Source organism: Trachymyrmex cornetzi, unplaced genomic scaffold, assembly GCF_001594075.2.
Source record: "Trachymyrmex cornetzi isolate Tcor2-1 unplaced genomic scaffold, Tcor1.1 scaffold797, whole genome shotgun sequence".
In the NCBI taxonomy this organism is placed as follows: domain Eukaryota; kingdom Metazoa; phylum Arthropoda; class Insecta; order Hymenoptera; family Formicidae; genus Trachymyrmex; species Trachymyrmex cornetzi.
In genome coordinates this window covers 285,603-308,454 of record NW_017300132.1, presented here as the reverse complement: position 1 = coordinate 308,454, position 22,852 = coordinate 285,603, and the positions used below count along the sequence as shown (strand labels likewise).

Genomic DNA, 22,852 nt, shown 5'->3' with positions numbered 1-22,852 from the left:
TTTCATCTCTTTTTTTTGTAAATAAATCACGAATAATTTTTATTATGAATTGTTAATTAGAATAATTCTTTTTGCATTTTTTAAATAAATTAATAGAGATAAAAATGCGATATCGATATAATTTTAAAAATGATGTCAAATATTCATTGAATAAAATATCAGTTTCTTTCATATTTTCCATCGTTTCCATTATAGTGATAGTGAAATAGTGATATATCTTGGCATATTTTTCGAAAAGAAATATGCATTTTCCGAGGAAATGTTAACTTTATCCTTTCGTGTGATGGTCGTTCGGACAAAAGATCGTACTTTTCTTTCCGACCCGTCAAAGCGTCCTCTCGGTTTTGTTATACATGCAAATAATCTTTCGGTGTTCCTGAAACGGCAGCCTCACTGGGAGAACGAAATTTGAGAATGTGAAAAATAATAATAACTGTAAAAAGGCGCTCAAGGCATGGCGTAGAAATTTCAGAAATAGTACCATCTTATTTGAATTATTAGCACCGATTTTGAAGAGATGTTTTGCGCAAACGGTTTTCGCGTATTATACGCCTCCGTCATTGTTGTAAATATATCACATATTTTGCTTGAGAATCGAAGAAAAATCGCTATTTGTAGAGAGAGGCGAATACGTTTCAGTTCAGTGATACGAATCGTCTACATATTTGTGAAAATTCATTGTAAGATCACCTGTCTGGAAAATTGATTTATTTATGTGGGTTTCAATGCAAGAACGGATGATTTGCATTAAATCAATCACAGAAAAGTATAAACTCAATAAACAAAAAAAATCTGCGTGTTAATAGCACGCGTTTCGTTTTGTGTAAACATAAAATATTAATTCAATGAAAAAACTGTATGATTGATATATTTTTAACAAAATTTTATAAGGGAAATAAAATATTATTTTTACGGACGATATTTTAGTATAACTTGTTACATTGTAATTAAATGAAGAGTTTATTAGATGAAGTATCTGTTTTTATCTATTACGTATTGAATGTAAATATTAAAAAACCTGGCAGTAATTGTTGTAAACCTGTTTTTAGTTTTACGTAAACGATTATAGAAGCTGTTTGTATATCTCAATAAAAAAATCGGGGTATTATTAATATATATTACATTATCGATTGTTTTCCAGTTTACTAGTATTTGAGAACATTATGGATATGAATTTAATCGCGTAATTTAAAACAAGGGTAAGTAGAAACTAGGCAAATTAATTAAATAAGCATGTTAAATAGCTTATTAAGTATTTCTAAAAAATAAAAATTTTTTATTAATGTAACACTTTTATTGCGGCTTTTCGATAGCATGTTTAAAGATTTGTAAAGAATAGTTATTAAAAAAGAAAGAAAATATGTAAAGAAATAAAATAATATCCATTCTACAAGAATTCACAATTTCTCGCCGCTGAGGTGTAAAAATATCCCAAGTGACTATTCCCGGTTAAATAAATGCAGTGAAATTAATAAAAAAATTAATATGGAAAAATTAAAGATGCTCAACTTGATGAATCGCGAAAGCTCGATTTAAACACGTGCGCTGTGCGACTTCGTGAGTACGCACGGTGCTTCATTGGCACGCTATTCAGCGCATTCACGCCTGCACGCATGTGCGTGATACGAAACGCGATTACGGGCGGCCGTCGTAGCGGTAACGGTAGAGTTCACTAAGTCGTCGTCGTCGTCGTCGTCGTCGTCGTCGTCGTCGTCACGACGACATTCTGATCTGCATCTAAATTGGAAAAAAAGCGTTAAGCTTCACGCGTCGCGAACGCGCTGCAACTGCGGCCGCGAATTTTTACATGCATAGCGGATGTGTGATAATTCTGTTACACATCATCAGGTGAAAGAATAGCGAGTTTTCTCCCTCGAGTTTCCTATTTCTCATGTAGATTCATTGTTCTGATATTATAAATGATAAAAATAAAAAAAATAATTTCCTCTTTGTTACAATGATGAATAATTATTTAGAAAATAGATAGAAATCTCATTGTTTTATACTACACTGATACGTTTTTGATTAAGGCGAATAATGTTTTGTAAATTGAGAATTAATGGAATATAACTTGTTAATGGAGAAGGTTGTTTGACCGAATGATGTGCACATATACGTTATCTAAACGTATATGCCATTGGTGGAATTTATAACTATGCAATTTGGATAGAATGTTATATAATTTAAATGCAAATAAAATTTCTTTTCCCATATGCATTACGAAAAATACTATAATTTAATATAACCGTCGAATTGTCTAGAGAAATATGTGCACAAAAGTATGAAGTCAAACAGAATTTCCATTTACCGATATCGCAATATCTGAGTATATTTTATGATAGAATACTCGTACATGCGTGTATACCTTTTTTATAAACATTATACATATTTCAAATCACAGCTAGTAATAAAATAAAAATAATTTTGCAGTTCTCTCTCTCTCTCTCTCTCTCTCTCTCGTTTGTTTCATTATTTCTTTTATTTTTGATCGATTGCTATTTCTTTTGTGTGTGTGATTGACGATATATTTTAACATTCATACTAGCACAAGCTCGTTATGTATAATAGAAGAGAAAGATTTTTCCGTTTAATATTTTTCGACAACTTTACCGTTGCTTCGAAAACAGCAATGCTTGTTACTTTGGTAACAATGTGGCTGTTGTTACTCACATATGTGGTATTGCTCGTGGCAACACACACGCTGTTTCGAATAGCTTTTAGTCGATTTTATTGCTCCATAAAGCATTCAGTGATGTTGACGCACAGGCATCGAAGTTGTAGGTGCACTATATGCCGCGTGACGATAAATTGTTTTACATCTTTCATTGAGATCTTGCCAATCTTTCAAAGGCGCAATGTAACCTACTGTATCATGCAAAATTATGGCCGATAAAATATTATTGTGATATGAAAGTATAGTAATATCCGTATATACCTGTTATGTTTTTTATGAATATGATACGGGAACTAATCGTAAAATACAATTTTGCCGAAAATATACCAATTTTCCAGGGTGTACAATTTTTTCCTTTTATCAATGAAAAACTTTCTACAGACGAAATACGAAATTGCCGTATTTGTAAATATATCGAAAAAGTATTAAACTAAATGGAAAGGATGATTTTGCTGAAATTTAACGAAAAATTTAGCTAGATACAGATCTAAAAATAATTTTGTTAGATTATAAAAAATGTATGTAGAACGCTTAAATGTTGACAGCCAAAAATTTTAATATTTTAGCAACCAGTTTAGGAATTCTACATAATTATTTTGATAGAGTTCAACAAAATTATTTTTAGATCTGTATCTAACTAAATTTTTAGATATTTCAGTAAAACGTTCTTTTCATGTATAAAGTCGATGTTGCACAAATCCCCTCGCGTCACAAATTTTACATCCTACAAACTTTAATTATAAAATCGAGACTCGCAAGCGTCACATATTTCTTCATACGTGTACTGCACGAGTTTCTATAAACAGAAGATTCATGTGCTTACCTGGATGATTCTCGACTTGTTGAGGATCGTGTTTCCCGATGGCTGATAGCGTTCCATGTCCCTCAGGATACTACGTACACCGACGTCGTCCGCGTCGACCAAACGAAAGGCAGTGATATTGACAAAATTGTACTTGAAGTCCTCGAGATCGAAGGTTTCGATATCCTGCGGAAAAGCAAGCGAGCGAATCGAGTCGCAGACCAAGTGGATCTTGAATGTGCGTTTCAATATCCCTAGGGTACTTACGAAAGTCGTGAAGAGGTAGTGGTACTTGTAATCATTCATCTGCAGCTGCAGGATCTGCAATGTATGCGAAACTATACGGTTAGTCGAGATCACTTTTGTGATAGAAAATATTATATGTAAAATACAAATCTATCTTAAAATCGGAACATGCCCAAATTTACGGTTATTTTTACCTCTAAAACATTTTTTTTACGTATGAATCTTTGGAACAATTTAGAACCAATTTTTTTTCAACAAAAATTTATCTAAACATCCTTTCCCATAATTTTTTAATATCCAAATATTTTTATAATTAACTAGCAGATTTTCTTTCAAATCAATGATAATAGCAGAATATTTGAAAAATAATTTATATACGTATATAACACGTATAAAAAATTTAGGTGTGGATTTAATACCATGAATGTTAAATATAATTTTCACCGTGTTTGTGTTAATACATATAAACACTGACACAATGTAGATTTAATGCTATTGGTTTTAAATCATAATATTAAATTCATACTCATAATGTTAAATTAAATCCACGTTGGTTTATATCAATATTATATCAATATTAATACGATAAAAATTCTATGAACATTGCAAAATATAAAATCCACATTCGTATTTTTTTTAGAAGGTATGTGTTAATGTAAAATGTGCGCTGAATAATTTACCATTTGTAGAAAATGATGCATGTGCTCGGGTTTTGTGTCCACGATGATATTTCGAAATTCTTTGCTCTTCATTTCGGAAAGGACCTGCCTATACGAGTTGGGGTCTGCCTGCCGGAGATTGACTTCGATACCACGGATTTTCGGTGACTTCACCAGCTCCCGAAGCTTCATTAATCCTAAAAGCCAAAGTAGATACGTATTTATCTCAATTACACTTGTACTCCGATAGCACAAGATATAAAAAGTTAATTTATGAAGATTGTCGATGTCAACACGAGCGAATCATTTGTTTCACGATCTCCGCAGGAATTATCAGGTCGGTCGCTTAATGACACGGAAACCCGTGAATCGCGCTATCCGACGAAATCAATACTCTCCAGCGCCTAAGTAATCAAGGTATCTGACTTGCAGGTCTTCCGGAGAGACACAGGCTCTGTTCTCTTGCAAGTTACCCGCTGGAACTTTAGCTCTTGAGATTCCGACGCGTGTTGGAGACGGGCGGCAACGTTTCGGCCTGTCAGTTTCTATTGGGTACGGAGTGCCAAAGTCGGGATAATTTCGATAAACTTCACTCATGCAAACGATCTGCTGATTGATGCGGTCGAGTTTACTTGAGTGTATTGACGTCTAAGCCGATCGTATTGAATCATATCATGTTAACGTATATATTAGATAACACAAGTTTATATTTATTCGCTTAAATGCATCTAATGACAAAAAATAAAATCACACATAATCTATCAGTTTTACTTGCATCGTTAATTCAATCAATCAACATCAATCATTAATTTAATTTGAAGTAGAAAATTTTATATATAACTGTATAGATATATGAGTTACACTTTTATTTTGTAAAAAAAAAAACGGTAACGTGTTACTGAAATAAAATAGAAATTCCGATACCATCATAGACCGTTCTTTCAGAAAAGAGAAAGGAAGAAAAAAAAGGAAAATGTATTTTGTTATGTATTTTTGTATTTTTGTACGTTCAAGTGGTAGCATAATTAATCTAGAAGCGAGTAAGAAACCGAGTTTAATTGAAGCCATGTCGAGTAACTCGAGTAAGACCAATGTTCTCATGTAAGCAGATTTTGTATCCTGGGGGACAACATCGGATGACTATCTTGGGAAACACTATGAATAACTGGCTGGAAGTTAAGCGCGCATGTTTCACTGGAGCACCAATACTGTGATCACCGAATGTAGTATCTTTGCGGTCGTCACATATCAAGTCGTGTATAAAGAAAACAGTGATAAGAAAATTATTTTTGCATAATAGTATAATACAAATTCAACATTTATAAAGATCTATTTTATAAATATAATATTATATAACTTATCGATTATATAACTTATATTTATTGTGATATTATCAAGATATCTCATTGACATACTTTTCATTACAATTTGTTTCAATTTAATCGTAAACAATTGTTCTACAAAATTTTCAAGCGTGTAATTTTTTTAAAATTTTGCATAATTATTTTTTAAAAAAGAATAATTATAATTATTAATAAATTAGTACTTTGCGCAAAGTGTGATAGCGAAAAGTTTAAAGAGGTAATGAAATTGGTGAGCGTCACAGTTTGAATTGAAAATAATAAGTTGAATATTTCTTGCGGTTTGTGGTGTGACTCGTTGCAGTTTAAATTATGAACACTCTGTGTATACCAAGAACGGACTTTCATGGGAGTCGTTTGAAATGGCGGTTTTAATTAAAATAGCATTTCGAGCGTTTTGCTGCTCTTCGTAATTTCGCGAGCGACATGCGAGATAGAGATCGGAAGAGAAAGAAAGAGAGAGAAAACGATACCTTTTATTAAAATTGACATGACGAGAAGCCATAAAGAGGATGCGTTATCGCGAGTTGCGTTTCAAGGCATCGTAACAGAGTACGAACATCCATCAAAGTTGAAGGGTGGTACGTCGTTTACGATTCTACAATGTGAGAGAATTGTACCATTTACAGATTACTAACTAGGGAATTGGCATTGCCTGACTTAACGTACGTTGTGTTTAAGGGATACCGAGGAAGAATGCGTTTCTAGAGAGCGAGACGTGACGTGCGGAAATGAGTGCAATGCGACGCAATTTCTCACTACGATCCGCGTCGCGGTTTTGAACTTAACGGCATAGTATTATCCTGGCTTTCAACGACGAGCATTGAGAAATATTTCTGCAATATTTTGCATGTTTACGTATAATAAAAAAATTTATATAATAAACGTGTTCCATAATCTTATATTTTTGTATTTGAAAAGAATGATGATATAGGAAACGAAATTTACTTTATATTTTCTGTTTGATTAGACTTTAAAGTGTTCGTATTTCTTATACTTTCTAGAAGGACTTGGTAATACTTGTTTGACCCTCAACTGATCACGAATTCATAGAGGGAAGGTGATGATTATGGCCAGTGTAGATGTGGCCCCTTTTAATTTCTTCACTATTAGGTGACGAATTTTAGTAATTACTTATCGAATTATTTGTTTAGTTACCATTATACCATGATGCTAATATGCTAAATATCCAGTACTTTTGTTTCAAACATTTTGAAAGATTTTTAATGTGGGTTACATTTGAATCAATTGATTAAGCATAAATCGAGAAAAAACATCCCGTTTTTTTAAATCCAATCGATAATCCTACAATAATAATAACAAAAATCGTTAATAAAAAAGAGCAAAAATAGAGATAGAAAATCACTAAGAAAAATAAAGAGCTAAGTATCACTGACGTCGTACAAATCATGGAAGAGACCTTACCAAGGTAATTGGTTGCATCACTTGTGTAAGGATTCTGCGAGGCGCGAGATGAGAAAAAAATTACAAGCCGAACTAAACGTGGTGGTACTTGACAATAATTTCTCTAAAGGGCTACAAAAGAAAAGTTTATGTCTATTCCTATATATGGAAGATAGATTATCATATTGGTTTTATATACTCTAATGACGACCACTTACGATTCGTGCTCGAAATGTCGATATGCCTCGACAATGCGAAATATTGCGCTGAGTTGGCGCACGAAAGGAAGCTGTCAACGATTACTTGCCTCTTCCTTTTTCGTTCCTCGCCTCGAGTGGATCGCGCGGTGACAGACGATCGAAATAATTGGATCGCCGGCTGTCTTAAACATGCGCATTTCAAGAGGACGACCGAATGAATATTGAAGGTGCGAGCGAACGTCGGCAGCTGAAAGATTCGATTTGGAAGTACTTTGAGAAATAGCGCTTTAGAATATAAATGCGTTTTTTGTAAAAAAGATACTTGATGACGCTTTTAATAATATTCCAAGAAAGTAAGAGGGACAACTTTACTTGCGGAGTTGCAATTATATTTCGACAAAAAATGAAGAAAATATATCAAGTGCTTTTGTGAAGAAGTTTCTTGTAAAAAGTTATATAGTTGATTCTTCCAAATTTACTACTATTATATACATGACATTTTAAAGGAAGTTATATCTCTTAAAAATCTCAAGATTCTTTTTAGATAAAAATTCCGTAATGAAAAAAGCAAAAAAGAAAAGGCCGATCAATGTGTACTGTAATATACAAAACTAAATAAATTTTTATTAATGCTTTAATTCTATTCAAATTTTCAAATACTACTTTGCTGTAGTAATAATAAAAAATAATAAAGATAAGACGCTAATTTTTTGTAAATATAATAATTTCAAATTCAATTAGATACAGTTAAATTTGCAATTCAATTGAATCCAAACAGATACTTTTAATTTTTATTTTTTCACAAAAATAAAAACAAATAATGAAAATCAAATGATAAAAAAACAGAAAACAAATTCGCATTTGATGTTTTTCTAAAATAATTAAATAGTTTTAATAACTGCAGCTATAGCGTGTTGACAATGTTTGAACAGAAAATATTGAAATACTCACTGTATATTAAAATAAAACCCTTTAAAAATCTATAAAATAAATAATTGAAGAGAAAAAAATAAATATATCTGTTGTTTTTAGTTATAAAGATATTTTAATAAAAATATGCAAATCACGATTTTAAATCTGCGTATGATTTCATTCGCAGGTATATTCTTTTATTGACATGTAATTTGTATATCATTTTTTTTGCTATGCATAACTGTCCTTAATAAAATAAAATGGGATGTAACAATGCATTTTTTTCGCGTATAGTTATATTTTACAACAACGATGTCCTCCCTAATTCATTGACTATCACTGGTCAGCGACGACCTTCTTTCAAAATGATGTTGTACAAGACGGACTTTCATTAACTACGTCAAGAATTGTGAAGAGGCTTGTTTTCAGAAGATTTGCTCGTCCCATCGGGACCGGTCAGTCGTTCGTGCGGAAAGACGACATACCGAGGAACTTCGACGATCGCCGAGTTATACGAAAAGTTCGTGAAGACTTTCGCTGCGTCTGGGAACGAATTCCCACTTTTGCGACCCTCCATCGCATCGCCATGGTTTAGCTATCGTGTAAAACATACGCGCTCGACTGGACACGTTATATGGGACCGGGTTGGTCATAAAATTCTCATTATGACAAGAGGAAATTCTTGCTCATGTATGCAAGAATGCACCACGCGGTAGGATATTCGCGGAGAGATCTCCGCAAAATATGATAGCGACCATGTATAATTTTCACGAATGCACCACTCACGCTCCTTGCGTATTCTCCGGACTTCCTCGTAATTATCGTAGCATTACGCTCAGATTCTGTGAAGAATTTCGCCAGAGTTCGTGTTTAGAAACAAAACCATTTAGAACACGCGACTGCGAAATTAGAGAGGAGTAAGTCTGCTTAACGAAATTTGAAAATACGTGAGAGAAATTATTGATCTCTTAATAATATTCAAGATACGTGAGGGAAATGAACTGGTAATAATAATCACTCTGCTTTAAAATACGTGACTGAAATAATTGACGGTTGATCATATGTTTAAAGTATTCGATGCATAGATTGCTTTTTTAAAATTTGTGATAAAAATAATGATAATCAATATAAATAGAAAAGAATCAAAATATCAGATTCTGGAAGAAACAATAATATATGCATATACTACGCTGTATTTATTACATTATTTTATGCTAATAAATCTGTAGGATAATGATATCATATTGCATCTTATACACAATTTAATAGAAAGATAAATTTTGTAAGGTATATGAGCATCGAAAATTTTTGTTGGGGAGCAAAGAGGTTACCAATTCTGTTATCACGTAAACAATAATTTTTGTGTGTAAGTAAAGTATTCTTTAAAATATATATATTTTAGACCTTAAAATGTCTCTTTTCTGATTTTAAATAGGAAAAATATTAGATTTAAACACCCCCCGATCTTCTGCTGGATATATCCATAAATATACGATTTACAATGACGTTTCATAGAAAAACAAATTTTATATTTTATACCGCTCAATTTTTTTTATATTTTTAAGTTAAAAAATATTTAAGGATCACGTTCGGCATTCAATATAGATATTCGTAGGGGAGATAAGCACAAGGTGCTTGAAGTTTTCCATCGTACAGGTCTTGCAGATCCTCAGAATACTGCTGGTCTGTCACTTTCAGAGGTTATAAAAATACAAGGCCACATCGCCTGGTTTTGACGGATCTCACGTAAAAAGGATTTGACATTTCATGCTTGAACTAGCGAACTTTACGAGACGAGCGTACTACAGAATAAGAAGAAAATATCTAGGCGGAATATCGCAGATAAAATGTCGAAAATAAGAAATATATGTATGCATACGACGTAAAAACTTCGTACTTTTATTAAAAAAACAGTGTGCATTTTAGAAATATTGATACTATTGTTTTACAAAACTGTCACTATCTTTAAAGTTGAAAATGTATATTCTGAACATTTTATATTTTAAGTCTCGTGATATATCCGTGATATTCGGTGAAATTTGCGAGATGCAAAAATTTTCCAATAAAAATATCGGCTCTGCCGTAAAGAAAAATGGAAATACGCAAGCCTCTTCTCTTATGTTTTTTTCTACCATTCTGCATCGAAATATAAAAATGCAGGGTCGTGAGTTCAGCGGGACGATTCGTACTTCCGCCAGCGACTCCATTATTCTGAAGGATTCCGTGAGGAATGCGGATGGTAAGGAACGATGAAGGTGCAAGGGAGAGAAGTGTAACGTAAGACGGGGGGGAGGGGATGCGGAGATGGTTGTTCGATGGAGTCTTGGAAGTTCCACAATGGACTGTGATGGGCCAGGTTGAAGGTTCATTGGCGATTCTCGGGACGTAAGGACACGGAATCAGGTTGGCGGGAGTACGAAGCGGGAACTCGAAACCGTTTCGCCCACTCAACGTGTTCCTTTTTCTTCAGGTGAAGAAAAAGCGGAAAGTATCATCATCTCACGGTGAATTTCTCACCCTTTGGTACTTATCTCGGGATGAATGAAGGTTGATCTTATTATACCGCGGATTGAAAAACCGACGCCGAATTAACTGGTGAAACATTAATCCACGTAGGGCGGTTTCACTTCACGTAATTTCGATGAACTCTAAATGTAATTACGACGTCGGGAATCTCGCTGCCGACTTTCCGTTGAATAATGTCTGACGAGCTGAAGCACGTAACTCACTTCATATAAAGACGGACGCGCGTGGAAGAATTTTCGCTTAATATTGCATCGCGTATTATTCGCACGATATTACGACGTTATTTCAATCGGAAAACTCTTTCGCAGTGCGGCTGATTTAATGTTTCTATATTATTGCTATTTTTGTTGTGTAATTCAACACTTAATATAGCTGTTTAATTATTTAAAATAATGTATAAGAATGGCATAATATATCGTTGGAAAAGCGATGATACTTCTCGTTGCATCCATTAGCTCAACTCTAAATTCAAATGTTATTTACTTAAAACAAAATATTTTGTTGCATAAAGTTATTATAAGTCAAATTATTTGTTTTGTATTTTGCAGTTGATTTCAGAATGTATTTAAACATGTTCAATATTATAATAGCTGATGATATTGACTTTTTTAGCGGATTTTTTAACTGAGCTGATATTATATGTACAGCCAAAATATTCGTAAAATTAGTAAACTTTATTATTTTTTTTCTTAAATTGAAAATTGTAAGATTTACTAAAAAATATTATAGGCATCGACACACATCAATTTCTTCGCTCATATATTTTTTCACCTGTAAATAAAAGGAAGCAGTTTCATGTTGCTATTTTTATCCATTTTCTACATTGATTGGATAAAAAATGAACATACCAGAGCTTCGGATCGGATCCAATCTCCCCGGATAAATTCTGAAAAACATCTTCCCATTACAGGATTAAAAATAGATTCAGGCCAGGTAATGATTCTAATTCTAAGTGACGTCGGCGTGACGTTGGTAAGTCATGTACTTTATATCAGGTGCAAAACTAAACAGCTCGCGCAGTCACAATTCCGCTCGCCATTAACATTGCGCATATCTGTGTACGTGAGGAACTTGGTGTTAATATTACAACCACGGACACAGGACTTCATTGTAAAGTCTATTCTACCAGAGAGTTATGCGGAGCGCGTTTATTGTACGGCGGAAGGTTTCTAATGCGGCGGCTTGATTTTGCTCATTCTGCGTTAATGTGCGATATCTCTCCTCATGCGCGAGCGGAAGCGAAACTCAATTAGATTCGTGGATAAATGCCGCCCTTGCGGTCGCATGAATGACGATGTTCGTGTCGATGCTTCAGACACATGTCAATAGAGCGATTAAATATTAAACATTAATTGTATAACATTCTTATGGTCTAGAAGAAACTAGAAGCGTTGGGGAGTTCTCTCATACGTTGAAATATTGCAATATTTTTTGTACGTGTTCTACTCGAAATTTCATTTTCGTTTAAAATTGCAGACGAGGCGAAGATGTTTGAACTTTTTGAGAAAGCTTTGAATTGACATTCCGCAGCGGTCTAAAGCCATACAGGGAATAACGATTACGGAATTCTTCAGGCACCAATAATCCTTTGGCATAGGAGAGAGAGAGAGAGAGAGAGAGAGAGAGAGAGAGAGAGCGCATTCGAAGCATCCGCAATACTATAAAATAGAATTAAATAAAAAATTAAATGTGTTTCATAATTCTTTTATCTAATTAGGCGCGCAATTAGTATTCCTTGAATTCGCACATTTAAATTACAAAGCGAAAAGCAAAGAAACGCATCGCTTGATTAGATAGAATGCAACGATTCGAGAAACGCGCAAAGTGGATAGCGGGTTGTTACTGGTTGAGGAAGTTTCCGCGGGAACTCCACGAGACGGAAAACGAGTAAAGTAATCGTGAATCGATACCAGCGACTCTCTAAACTACTCGAAAGTTGAAAGAGATCTAATGCCACGCTGTCTGGCTCCCAAGATAGCCATGGAGCTAGCGACGGCACTTGCTCGTCGATTGAATGAGTCAATTTCGCAAACTGCCTAATGTCTATCTCTTACCATCAAAGATAACTAAGTGGTTTAAATTAGAAGTTGAAACCTTTGCAATCCGTTAATCTTTTTCTGTTCATGTGATACTAAATCTAGCGTACACACAGGCCACGATTTTTTACAATGACATAATATAGAATAGTTGACTCGAGAGCTTTTCGGGTAAAGTTGTAAGATCGACATTGAGCCACTCAAACGACATGTCACACCGCATCTCCGCGACGATGTTCGATTCCATCGATAAAATGAAATTCCGCTGAACGAATCGCGGGCTCTTAACGGCAAACATGCTTGAGACGTGTACGATTTCGCCGAGCCGAATCCCTTACACCTCGTGGGTACATAGCACGCCGGAATTGAAAGTGTAGGAAACACGGAGATCCCGGAGTCCCAGTAAATCTCTCGAGGAATTCACGTCGGCTCTGGCAAGAGGCGAGATGCGCAAGGGGGTTGGACGAGATAGCGGGGAACAGGCAGGGGGTCAGGGGCGTTCTAATCGGCTTGTACGTGTACTTCCCTCACAAATAGCTAAGCTCGTTGTGGAAGACGGTTAAGCTCGGGAGATGTTTTCATCAAAGGTGGTTAAATTCCAGGAAAATCCCGCAGAGAGACGCGGAAATGAAATTATCGACGAGACAGCAAAGTTGGATAGAAAAACTTCAGATGTTACCGCTCCATTGGTGAACGTGTTAGTCTATCGATGATGTCATTTCATTTCACTTTGCCACGCGCATAACATGTTTCATTCGATTGCGTATAACATTGCTTTTAACCTGTATAACAGAACGGGAAATTGAACCGTGTGTAACGTATCCAATTGATTTTGTTATCAATTTCAATGTCTCTTGCATTATAGATTCAATATAGATGGATCATAGCATATTAATTTTCTTCAAAGGTTTAGTAATTATGTTACATATAGTTGAATTTATGGCAGATAAATTGACTAGCTCTCTCTCTCTCTCTCTCTCTCTCTCTCTCTCTCTCTCTCTCTCTCTCCGATGATATCAATATCATTTCGCGACTCACTATTGTTGACATGGCAAATCGCAATCACGTAGTAAAATTCTAATATAGCTAATAAAGCATAACTTTAAAATTGTACTTTGTTTAATTTCTATTAATTATTATCTACATTTATTATAATCAATTTTCAATGTTTATAGATTGTTTCATCAATTATTTTAATTTATTATAATGTTATAAAAAAATCTTTGTATTAAATAAAGATAATAATTTCTTATTGGTCACCAATTACTTTGTTTACGTCTTTTCTGCTACTTGATTGGGATAGTATTCAAGAAGAATATCGCGTACAAAAATGTACGAAAATATTAGTTACATTATGCATATTATAGATTTCCTTGTATTTGTGTATGCAATATTTTTCGAGAATGAGACTCCAAATGTCTCAATAATCGCAGCGATTTGTTTCATGATAAAATTACGAGCAACTACAATTTACAAAAAAACTACCTGCGGAGATGAAACGTAAAATATCTCTTACACGTGACAAATGTCTGTAGATGGTGGATTTTGGTGACAATGAAGGGCACGTAGCAAACCGTCACAGTAGCAAACCACGATGACGACCCACGTACCATGATAATCAGTCATGGAAATATTCTAGCGTTGCAAAATACACGTTTATGTCATGAGATTCTTCTCACGTATTACGGTATTATTCCTTTAACGTAATTGTCTTTATCTGAGAATCGTTTTCTACTGATTACTTATCACTCGCTTGTTATTTTCGACAAATTAGAGATTTATTTATTTAAACGCACAGTCGTTCCCCTTTAAATAATACTGTCCAACATCCAAATTCTTTTTAAAATGTCATAGTACAAATTCCGGAATTTTTTCGTGTAGACCACGATCCCGTTGGTAGAATTTGTGTAGCATGTCAGACTTTTTTAGTAAATTGAGATAAAATGACGTTTTTTTCAACATTTTTTTGCAACAAAACAAAAACTTGCTTCTAAATAAAATAACCACACCAATTTAATATTACATACCAACTTACTAAAAAATTCATTGCTACGCAAAATTTAACGATGGCATTGTATTTAACGCGAAAAATTTTCGGAATATGTACTATAACACTTTAAAGATAAAAAAAGAATGTCTTTTGTTGAATTGTGTAATTACAGAAAGTCTAAAATTCAAATAGTTATAACTTGATTGAAATAAAACGTACAATCATGAATTAAAATTCATTTGAAAATTCTTGAATTGCACTTTTAAACTTTATTTAGAAACGAAGCTTCGATTTGCCGTAAAAAATGTTTAAAATAATAAAAAATATTATTTTTGGGCCATTTATTAAAATCCTGACATGTTACATAAATTCTGCTAATAGCATCATATTTGACACAAAAAATCTTTGAGATATAATATATACTACGGCACTTTTATATAAGAAAAAAGTTTGACTTTTTGTCGAACAATATAATTAATGCATCTTTGTTGGCGCATTTTCGATGCATACAGAAATACGGGAGCGCGTTGAAAATATCGATCTCGCGACTGCAATTTATGTCTGAAACTTGGAAAGAAACTCAGAATATAAGAAGAAAAAACAAGATATACATGAATGCCAAAAAATACTTGTCCTAGTTTCAAGAATATATACAATATTTTGTTAATTATATAATTTATTTTAAAATGTAAAAAATAATGACATTTAATGCTTCTCGGAGTTCATGTTCGCGGTAGCATCTGAAATTGAAAAGGTAACTTTGAAATAAAGAATTTTCAAGAACATCTTAATCTGCCACCGTGGTATGTCTTTAAGGATAAAATGCCCCAATCAATAAATTGGACGTATTTGCAATGCTTTGAACTATTTAAATGGATCCATTATGAGGTTCAATTAATTAAATATATAGAATTCTCTCTTTCTCCCCCCTCTCTCTCCCTCCCTCTCTCTCTCTTGCCGAAGTGAGAGGCTGTCCTTTCTCGGAGAAAGATGGGCTCAACGTCAGCTTCAATTCGAGTTCATCCCTGCTTGGATCTTCCAAATCATCCATCGCTACTAACTTTGTACTCTTCCTCAAACTTACTAGTAAAGTATAATTCTACGCGAAAGCACACCAAGAGAAATATCGCTTTGACATGTTGCCCATGCATACGCAAATTCTTGTAAAAGATGGCTGTATATGTTTAGTTCGGATTTCAAAGAACTTTAAAATCGGCTTTGTGCCAAGAAAAACTCAACTTGAATAGTCGAATTTCGTTCAACGTGTAATACCCATCTGCAATATTTTTAATGCATAGACTAGCAGAGGCTGAATAAAATCTCTTTGTACTCTTTAAACTGAGAATATCTCCTATTTAATTTATCTCGGATTTTTACAGAACAAGTGCAACACAATTCACAATCAAAATATTCAAAGACATTTGAGAGACGACAATAAAATTTTCATTTAATCAGTTATAAGTAGTCGCGTTGGATCCGACAACGAAGTTATGAATATGCATTTTCTGCGTGTATCATTTGCGATAAAAAGGAAAATGTGCTTTCGGCAAATTTGTAAAAGTACGTTATTTCTTTCCCATTCTCATGCCAAAGAAATGAGAATCCTATGTCGTTTTCATTTATTTATAGCCAAAAACGCACAGCGCCATTAGCGAGATTCTACGTTACAATAGCGCGCGTTAAATGTTCCGAGAAGTTTTAGTAGACGTAAAACAAATTTTGACAAATGTTCTGCATGCCAATAAACATTGAAAAATTCGACTAAGCCGTCTTGTTTCCAATTTTTTCACGCAACGTTCCGTATTTGTGTAAAAATAGTTACGACATTAGGTTACGAAGCATCATTGAGCTGACGCAGCCACTATTTGTAACGAAAAGCAGCAAAATAATAAGAATAAACTTTAAAAAAGGAATTAAACGATAAATTTTCATTTAATTTAATTATGTTAAGGATAATATATATTTTTTCAAAACAATGAAAAGGAACTAATAAAAAGTTACGAACAAATCAACACATTTATATCACTTTATTATTGGCTGCAGCAAAGAAAGCAACTGTTGTAAAATTCTTTAATGTGGTTGGTTTATACATTTAGATTCAGTAAGGAACTAAGAGCAACATCAATCGTATTAAAGAATTTTACAACAGTTGCAAAAGTGTCTTTTTTGTTGAATGCAGCCCTTGTAAACGCACTCAATAGTATTATTATTACTGGAAAATAGTACATGTTAAATTTATTATCGCTCACCATGGTCGTCTTCGTAGATGATCACCACCTTGGTCCAATTAAGGAACTCCATGATGTCCTGATAAGCGGCGTTGAGCAGACTTTGTGCGGGATAAAGATTAATGCTGAACTCTTTCGCTTCCGTCTCCAGGTCCAGCCTGGCCTCGAGATGTGGAATGTCGAGGGCGTCGCAGATACTGTGAATATGTTGACCCAGGATCGGATCCGAAGGTCCGAAGACCGCCTGGACGCCGTGCTTGACTTGCTGGCACGCTGCAACAAAAAGTGACATGCGCGTTTTAGCACGAATAGCTTTTTTGGCAAATTTGTTTGAGCAAAAGCAAGATGGTAGCAACGTGTACTAACAACTTGGCAACAAACTTGATTCGAGTATAACTTGGCAACTCTGCGTCCGCATTAACGAGCAATAATTCAAGCGGATACTCTCGAAATGGATTTTCGAAGCGCTAATTTTAATTATCCGGAGAAAAATCGCGAGTGTAATGCTGCTATTAGTTTAATCAAGTTTTTCCTTCCTTTACATAATTAACGTTTCTCCATCCAATCTCCCGTTCTCACGACGAGAGAGAAGAAAGCGATTAACTCGAAATTACGAGTTTTCCCCGTACCGTTAATGCCGACATAATAATGCCGTGTCACGGTCGATAATCCACCCCAGAGCATGGCCAAGAAAACCGCCGTAAACTGAGGGTAACGCCGCATTAACGCTACACTACATGTAGGACACGATCGTGCAATTCGCCCTCCCTTACGCCACTTTGAGACTATTGCGCGAGCATAAGGGTCAGTTGCTGTACGTACAGAATGACCGAACCTGGAACGTACTAGCACACCCGACGTTATCTCGTATAAGTTCCAAGTGTTGCCGCACGTCCGGCCAACGTTAGACAACCGACCGACCCGGAGTTACTCGGCCATAGCTTCACCCGTCCACAGGAACAAACCCGCCTGCACGCTTGTGTCTCTGTCGCCAAGTTAATTTACGTTGTCGCACGCGGACAGAAATCGATTTTCGGAGCGTGCCGTACTCCGAAGTTACCGCCGCGTCTGGGAAACAACAAGACAACGTTAGTTAGATCAAGTGCCACGAATAGCGAATCTCGGTAAACGTGAGCGGTATCGCACTTCCGGATTGCTCGCGAGTTACGGCGCGTAGTGCAGCGTAACGATTGTCACGCGAGAAGCTGCAAGGAATTGCGAAGCAGATAGAACGGATATGCGCAATCAACGTAAACGCGTAAATGCTGAAAATGGTGACGCTTGCCAAGTGTCTTGTTGTACATACCATATTGAGATCAAATCTGTAAAATTGTGTAAACATTTAACTACCAAAAATTTTTATTAGTACAAGGTGACAAGAAAGTTTGATCACAAAACGTTGTGTCTATCATCAAACTTACATTAGTAACGTAGGGTAACTCCGGCAAATACGCCACAGAAATCAGAAAAAATAGAAGGAGTGGTGGTAATTTTCCCGTAACTACTCTGTTACATACTTTTATGTTATATTAGTATTGTGTTATGATTTCAGCTTCTTACTATTAATATTAATGAATTTATTGTGAGTTGAATCGATTTGTCACTGTAATAAGTAACGCCATCATAAATTATAATCTACATAAAATAATTACTGTAGGGCGTGTAAAAGACTTAGTGGTTATTTCGTGATACATACATGTAGTGGAACATGTAGTAAAGCATGTTGTGTAGCAAAATACAAGAGCTTTGCTTTCGTATTGTTTGTTTAGTTTGTTGTCTTGTATATCCCACCTGTTTGGGATATACGGCATTTTTAGTGAGCGGGATTTATGCCCAAAGCATACAAAGTGCGCAGATTGAATTCAGTGCACTAAATGCAATAAACGCATTATACACTGAGAGAAAAATGTTTGGTATTTGTAACTATAATTACATATCACTATAATTATAATTATTACTGCTATAATAATAATAACAGTAACTATGTATATAGTTCTAACAACTATAATTTTATAGTTATATATTGGAACAACCATATTTTTTATTGTTGTTCCAACTATATACATTTGTTGCTAGAACTATATACATAGTTACTGTTATTATTATTATAGCAGTAATAATCATAATTATAGTGATATGTAATTATAGTTACAAATACCAAACATTTTTCTCTCAGTGTATGAAATATGTACCTCATGTCATAATACTTGTTATATATGTAGGAAGATCATAATTATTATCTATTACTTCATATACATATTTACCATTCTTATTCCTTAATAAAACTTTATAAACATATTTTATTTAAAACTTTATAACATATTTTATTTAAAACTTTATAACATAAGTTATTATGTCATTATACATCTTATTTATATGCATTATTTGTAAATTTTTCATGAGCCGTACATATTCCTCCCTCCTCCTATGAGTAGCCATATATCCCACCTCTATGGGGGTTTCAAAAAGTTATTTTTAATATGAAAAATAAATATTTCGGATTTCTAATATTTTTTTCATAGTAGTAGACAGTACAAAGTTTTTACTGATATAGTTCGTTTACTATAAACATAGTAAGTAATACTTAATAAATTAAGTTTTTAATAGGCGCGGCGTATATACCGGAGTTACCCTATATAATATTTACAAAACAGACAAACTTTGGAGTGTTAGTTATCTTTTATTAAATACCAAAAATAATGATTGACATTCAAAATAGTTACTTTTTGATTTAATACATTAAGCTTTATACGTTATTAATCAATAATAAATGATGTCATTTATTATCATGACGTTAAAATAACATCATTATTTTAATATCAGAATAACATCAGTTTGTTACTTGAGTAATGATTTGATGAACACATAAAACTTTGTGGTAAAATTATTTTATTTTATAGAGAGTAATGCAGTGATAAATAAATGTTTAGGTTTATAGAAGCCATTAGCAATATAGATATGGTAAAGCTTCTTTCGGATTTCAAAAATGCTCTTTTCATGATAGATGATTAAGCTGTCCCGTACAGTTATCTCTGATTATCACAAGAGAATAGTGGAAAAGATCAACGAGAAGCTGGAAGCCAGCGAGTAATGGCTTCTTGTGCAGTGAGATAATGGGTTTCCGAGGTTCCATTATCATTCCACGTTACGGTGGTGATATCGCCGTCATTATATGCGGATTACAACAATCCGGATGGTTCCTTTCTTTACAGTATACCGTTTCTAATGACATGACCAGTAATACAAAGTTGCGAAGAAAATACTGAGTGATTAAAATAAAATTTAATACGGATAGTTAATATTCCATAGCGTTTCAATGTTAAATTAAAAATTTGTCGTCGATTTGATCGGAGAAGTATTCGCATTTCACGAAAGATATAACTATAAAATAACTTTTTTCGTCACTTCAGTGTAAGATCTTAATAATAAATAACTCGATCGCGGAAACATTATACGTAATTATGTTATGCTTATCTAAAGACAAGCATAATGTAATTAAGAAGCACCTAAAACTGCAAACGTCGAAATTATCGAAAAAGAAATATTTTTTCATTTATATATGTATAAACTTATGTACGAAATTATTTAATTTATAGCGTATTTAATAATTAATGTAACATTTACGTTTAATAATTAATGTTACATTTCTGTCTATGTATTTTTAATTGCATTGCTTCAATCTACTCAACATTAAATTTACAGATTATTAAACCATATATATATAGCAACCATGTCGAGGTAAATGGTTAAGGCTAAAATAAACTTTCAGTCGATTCGTACTGGCGCTCAAAGGGCAAAGCGTGGAAAAATCAAGTTGGCTGTAAACGAGTCTCTCTCGGAAGTAAACGAGGTTTAATTCGTTGCTTAATAGGATGATCGTTAGCTTCGAGAAACGTGCCCTCTGTCTCTCTCTCTCTCTATATATATATATATACGCGCGCGCATGTGTTGTGTGTCTACATACTTTAAAAAAAATACTTTGCATTCCTCTTCCTAATAATTTCCAATACAAAGTGCATTATAATAAATTGAACTCTATTGTTCATTCGATTGCTTCTATTTTTTTAATCATGCGTATTTAATATGTTTTTTTTTATAAATATTCGTTTCTACTTTTAATTGTGTTTTATCCTGGCAAGACGATTGAATCAAACGGGCAGTTGCACCAAGTAGAAATAAAATACACGCTATAAGATAAAAGTAATAACAGTACACGAAAAGATTGTGTAGCGATAAAAATGGAATATAAGAACCGAAAAGATCTCTTGATCGTTAGTGCAGAACAAATGCGTTTCCTGACTAAAGAAGGTGTTCTAATAGATGTTCTTTCAACCACAAATTCTTTTTTCACTACTTGGGATCGATAATTTTCAGTAAAAAAATTCTTTTCTATAATATTAAGCTCGTCTTTTAAAAAACGGAGCATTTAATGGAATCTTTAACAAATTGAATTTAGCCTGATTCGATTAATTATCAAGCTAAAGAATATTCTCTCTCTCCCTCTCTCTCTTTCTAAAGAATATTATTTTTTAATATCCGTCGATTTTTTTCAATCTAGCAGCAGTGGTTTACTAAGAAGAAAGGAAGGAAAAACGTCGAATTTAGCGGCATGACGGAAATAGAGATCAGAGCAGATGGGACAGAAAGCGGAAAGTAAAGGGACGTCAGTGGGTAGCTGAATAGCGAGGAAATAAAATGCACGTCGAAAAATGGAAGCAGACAACTACTGCATAAAGGATGTAATGTTGAATATGATGTTGGAATATCAAAACCAAAGAAAGATGGATAAGAAATAACACGATGATACTCGATCCATCAGGTATCCTTCTGTTGTTTTTTGTTACACTTTGTTTTCTTTCAATGTTGACGTCTGTATTGTGTTTTGTAAAAAAATAACAATGCAATTCGCAATGTCAGTTTGCAAATGATAATATAACTGTTCAGTTTTAATATTAATCTCCACTAGTCCGTTTTTTCCTATTTTTATGTATGTGATCGTTGTAACGGAAAAATATTTTATAATATCAATAAACTTTTTATCGGGAAACAATCATTTTAAAAGCTTCACCGATATTATGTAATGCCGTCCTCCACCGTATAGAAAATCGATGTATCATAATTCATATAAAGAATTTGAGAATTTCCGCAGAGTTTGTTACTCGTACATTTCTATAATTAAATAAATTAGCGGAAAATTTTCAATTTTCCGAGTAAATGAACTGTGCAATCGTGCTGTTTTCTTAAATTGTTATTAAACGAGTTGTATATATATATATTTGTGAGAGAAACAATGGCTAAAAGAACAAACGAGCTACATGATGTCGTACATAATCTACTGCGGAATGAACATCGTTTCTGTACATGTATCGTCATTTGAACGGAAATATCGAACTTGTTGAACGAATATATCACACTCGACGTTCCACACCGTCAGAAAAAATTGTTTCCGTACGCACACATAGAATTTCTTGTATCGTTTACAGCGCATACACGTACGCCAACATGAATATTCCTCACACGATGTACACCGCGCGATCGATGGACGATCGGCAAAACGATATATATAAGTCTGACATTTTATTGCCTTCGTGTTCGGTGTCCTACCAAAAGGCACTCGAAAGATATAAACCAGGACAGGGAAAAGCGGCGATATTTTCGACATTATTTGCCCGCTCCGAATGGAACAATAATCGCAATTTTCAACGTTTCGCGACGCTCGAGTATTTACCACTTCTATTATTACTTTTGGTATAAATGGCAAACAATGACACCATCCGCGCATTATTTTAGAAAATAAAGAGAATGTATTTATTT

General features: G+C 34.0%; 1 protein-coding gene across 5 annotated transcripts in view; it reads right to left on the bottom strand.

The window, feature by feature from the left end:
- LOC108768464 (glutamate receptor ionotropic, kainate 2) overlaps positions 1 to 22,852 on the bottom strand; it is a 141,046-nt gene that overhangs the window by 66,425 nt on the left and 51,769 nt on the right. For all 5 annotated transcript variants that reach the window (XM_018518895.1, XM_018518897.1, XM_018518896.1 and 2 more), the window contains exons 4-7: positions 17,060 to 17,311; positions 4,403 to 4,578; positions 3,744 to 3,797; positions 3,498 to 3,662 (exon numbers count right to left, since the gene is read on the bottom strand). In XM_018518895.1, the coding sequence (XP_018374397.1) occupies positions 3,498 to 3,662; positions 3,744 to 3,797; positions 4,403 to 4,578; positions 17,060 to 17,311 (647 nt within the window). The remainder of the gene's footprint in view (positions 1 to 3,497; positions 3,663 to 3,743; positions 3,798 to 4,402; positions 4,579 to 17,059; positions 17,312 to 22,852) is intronic.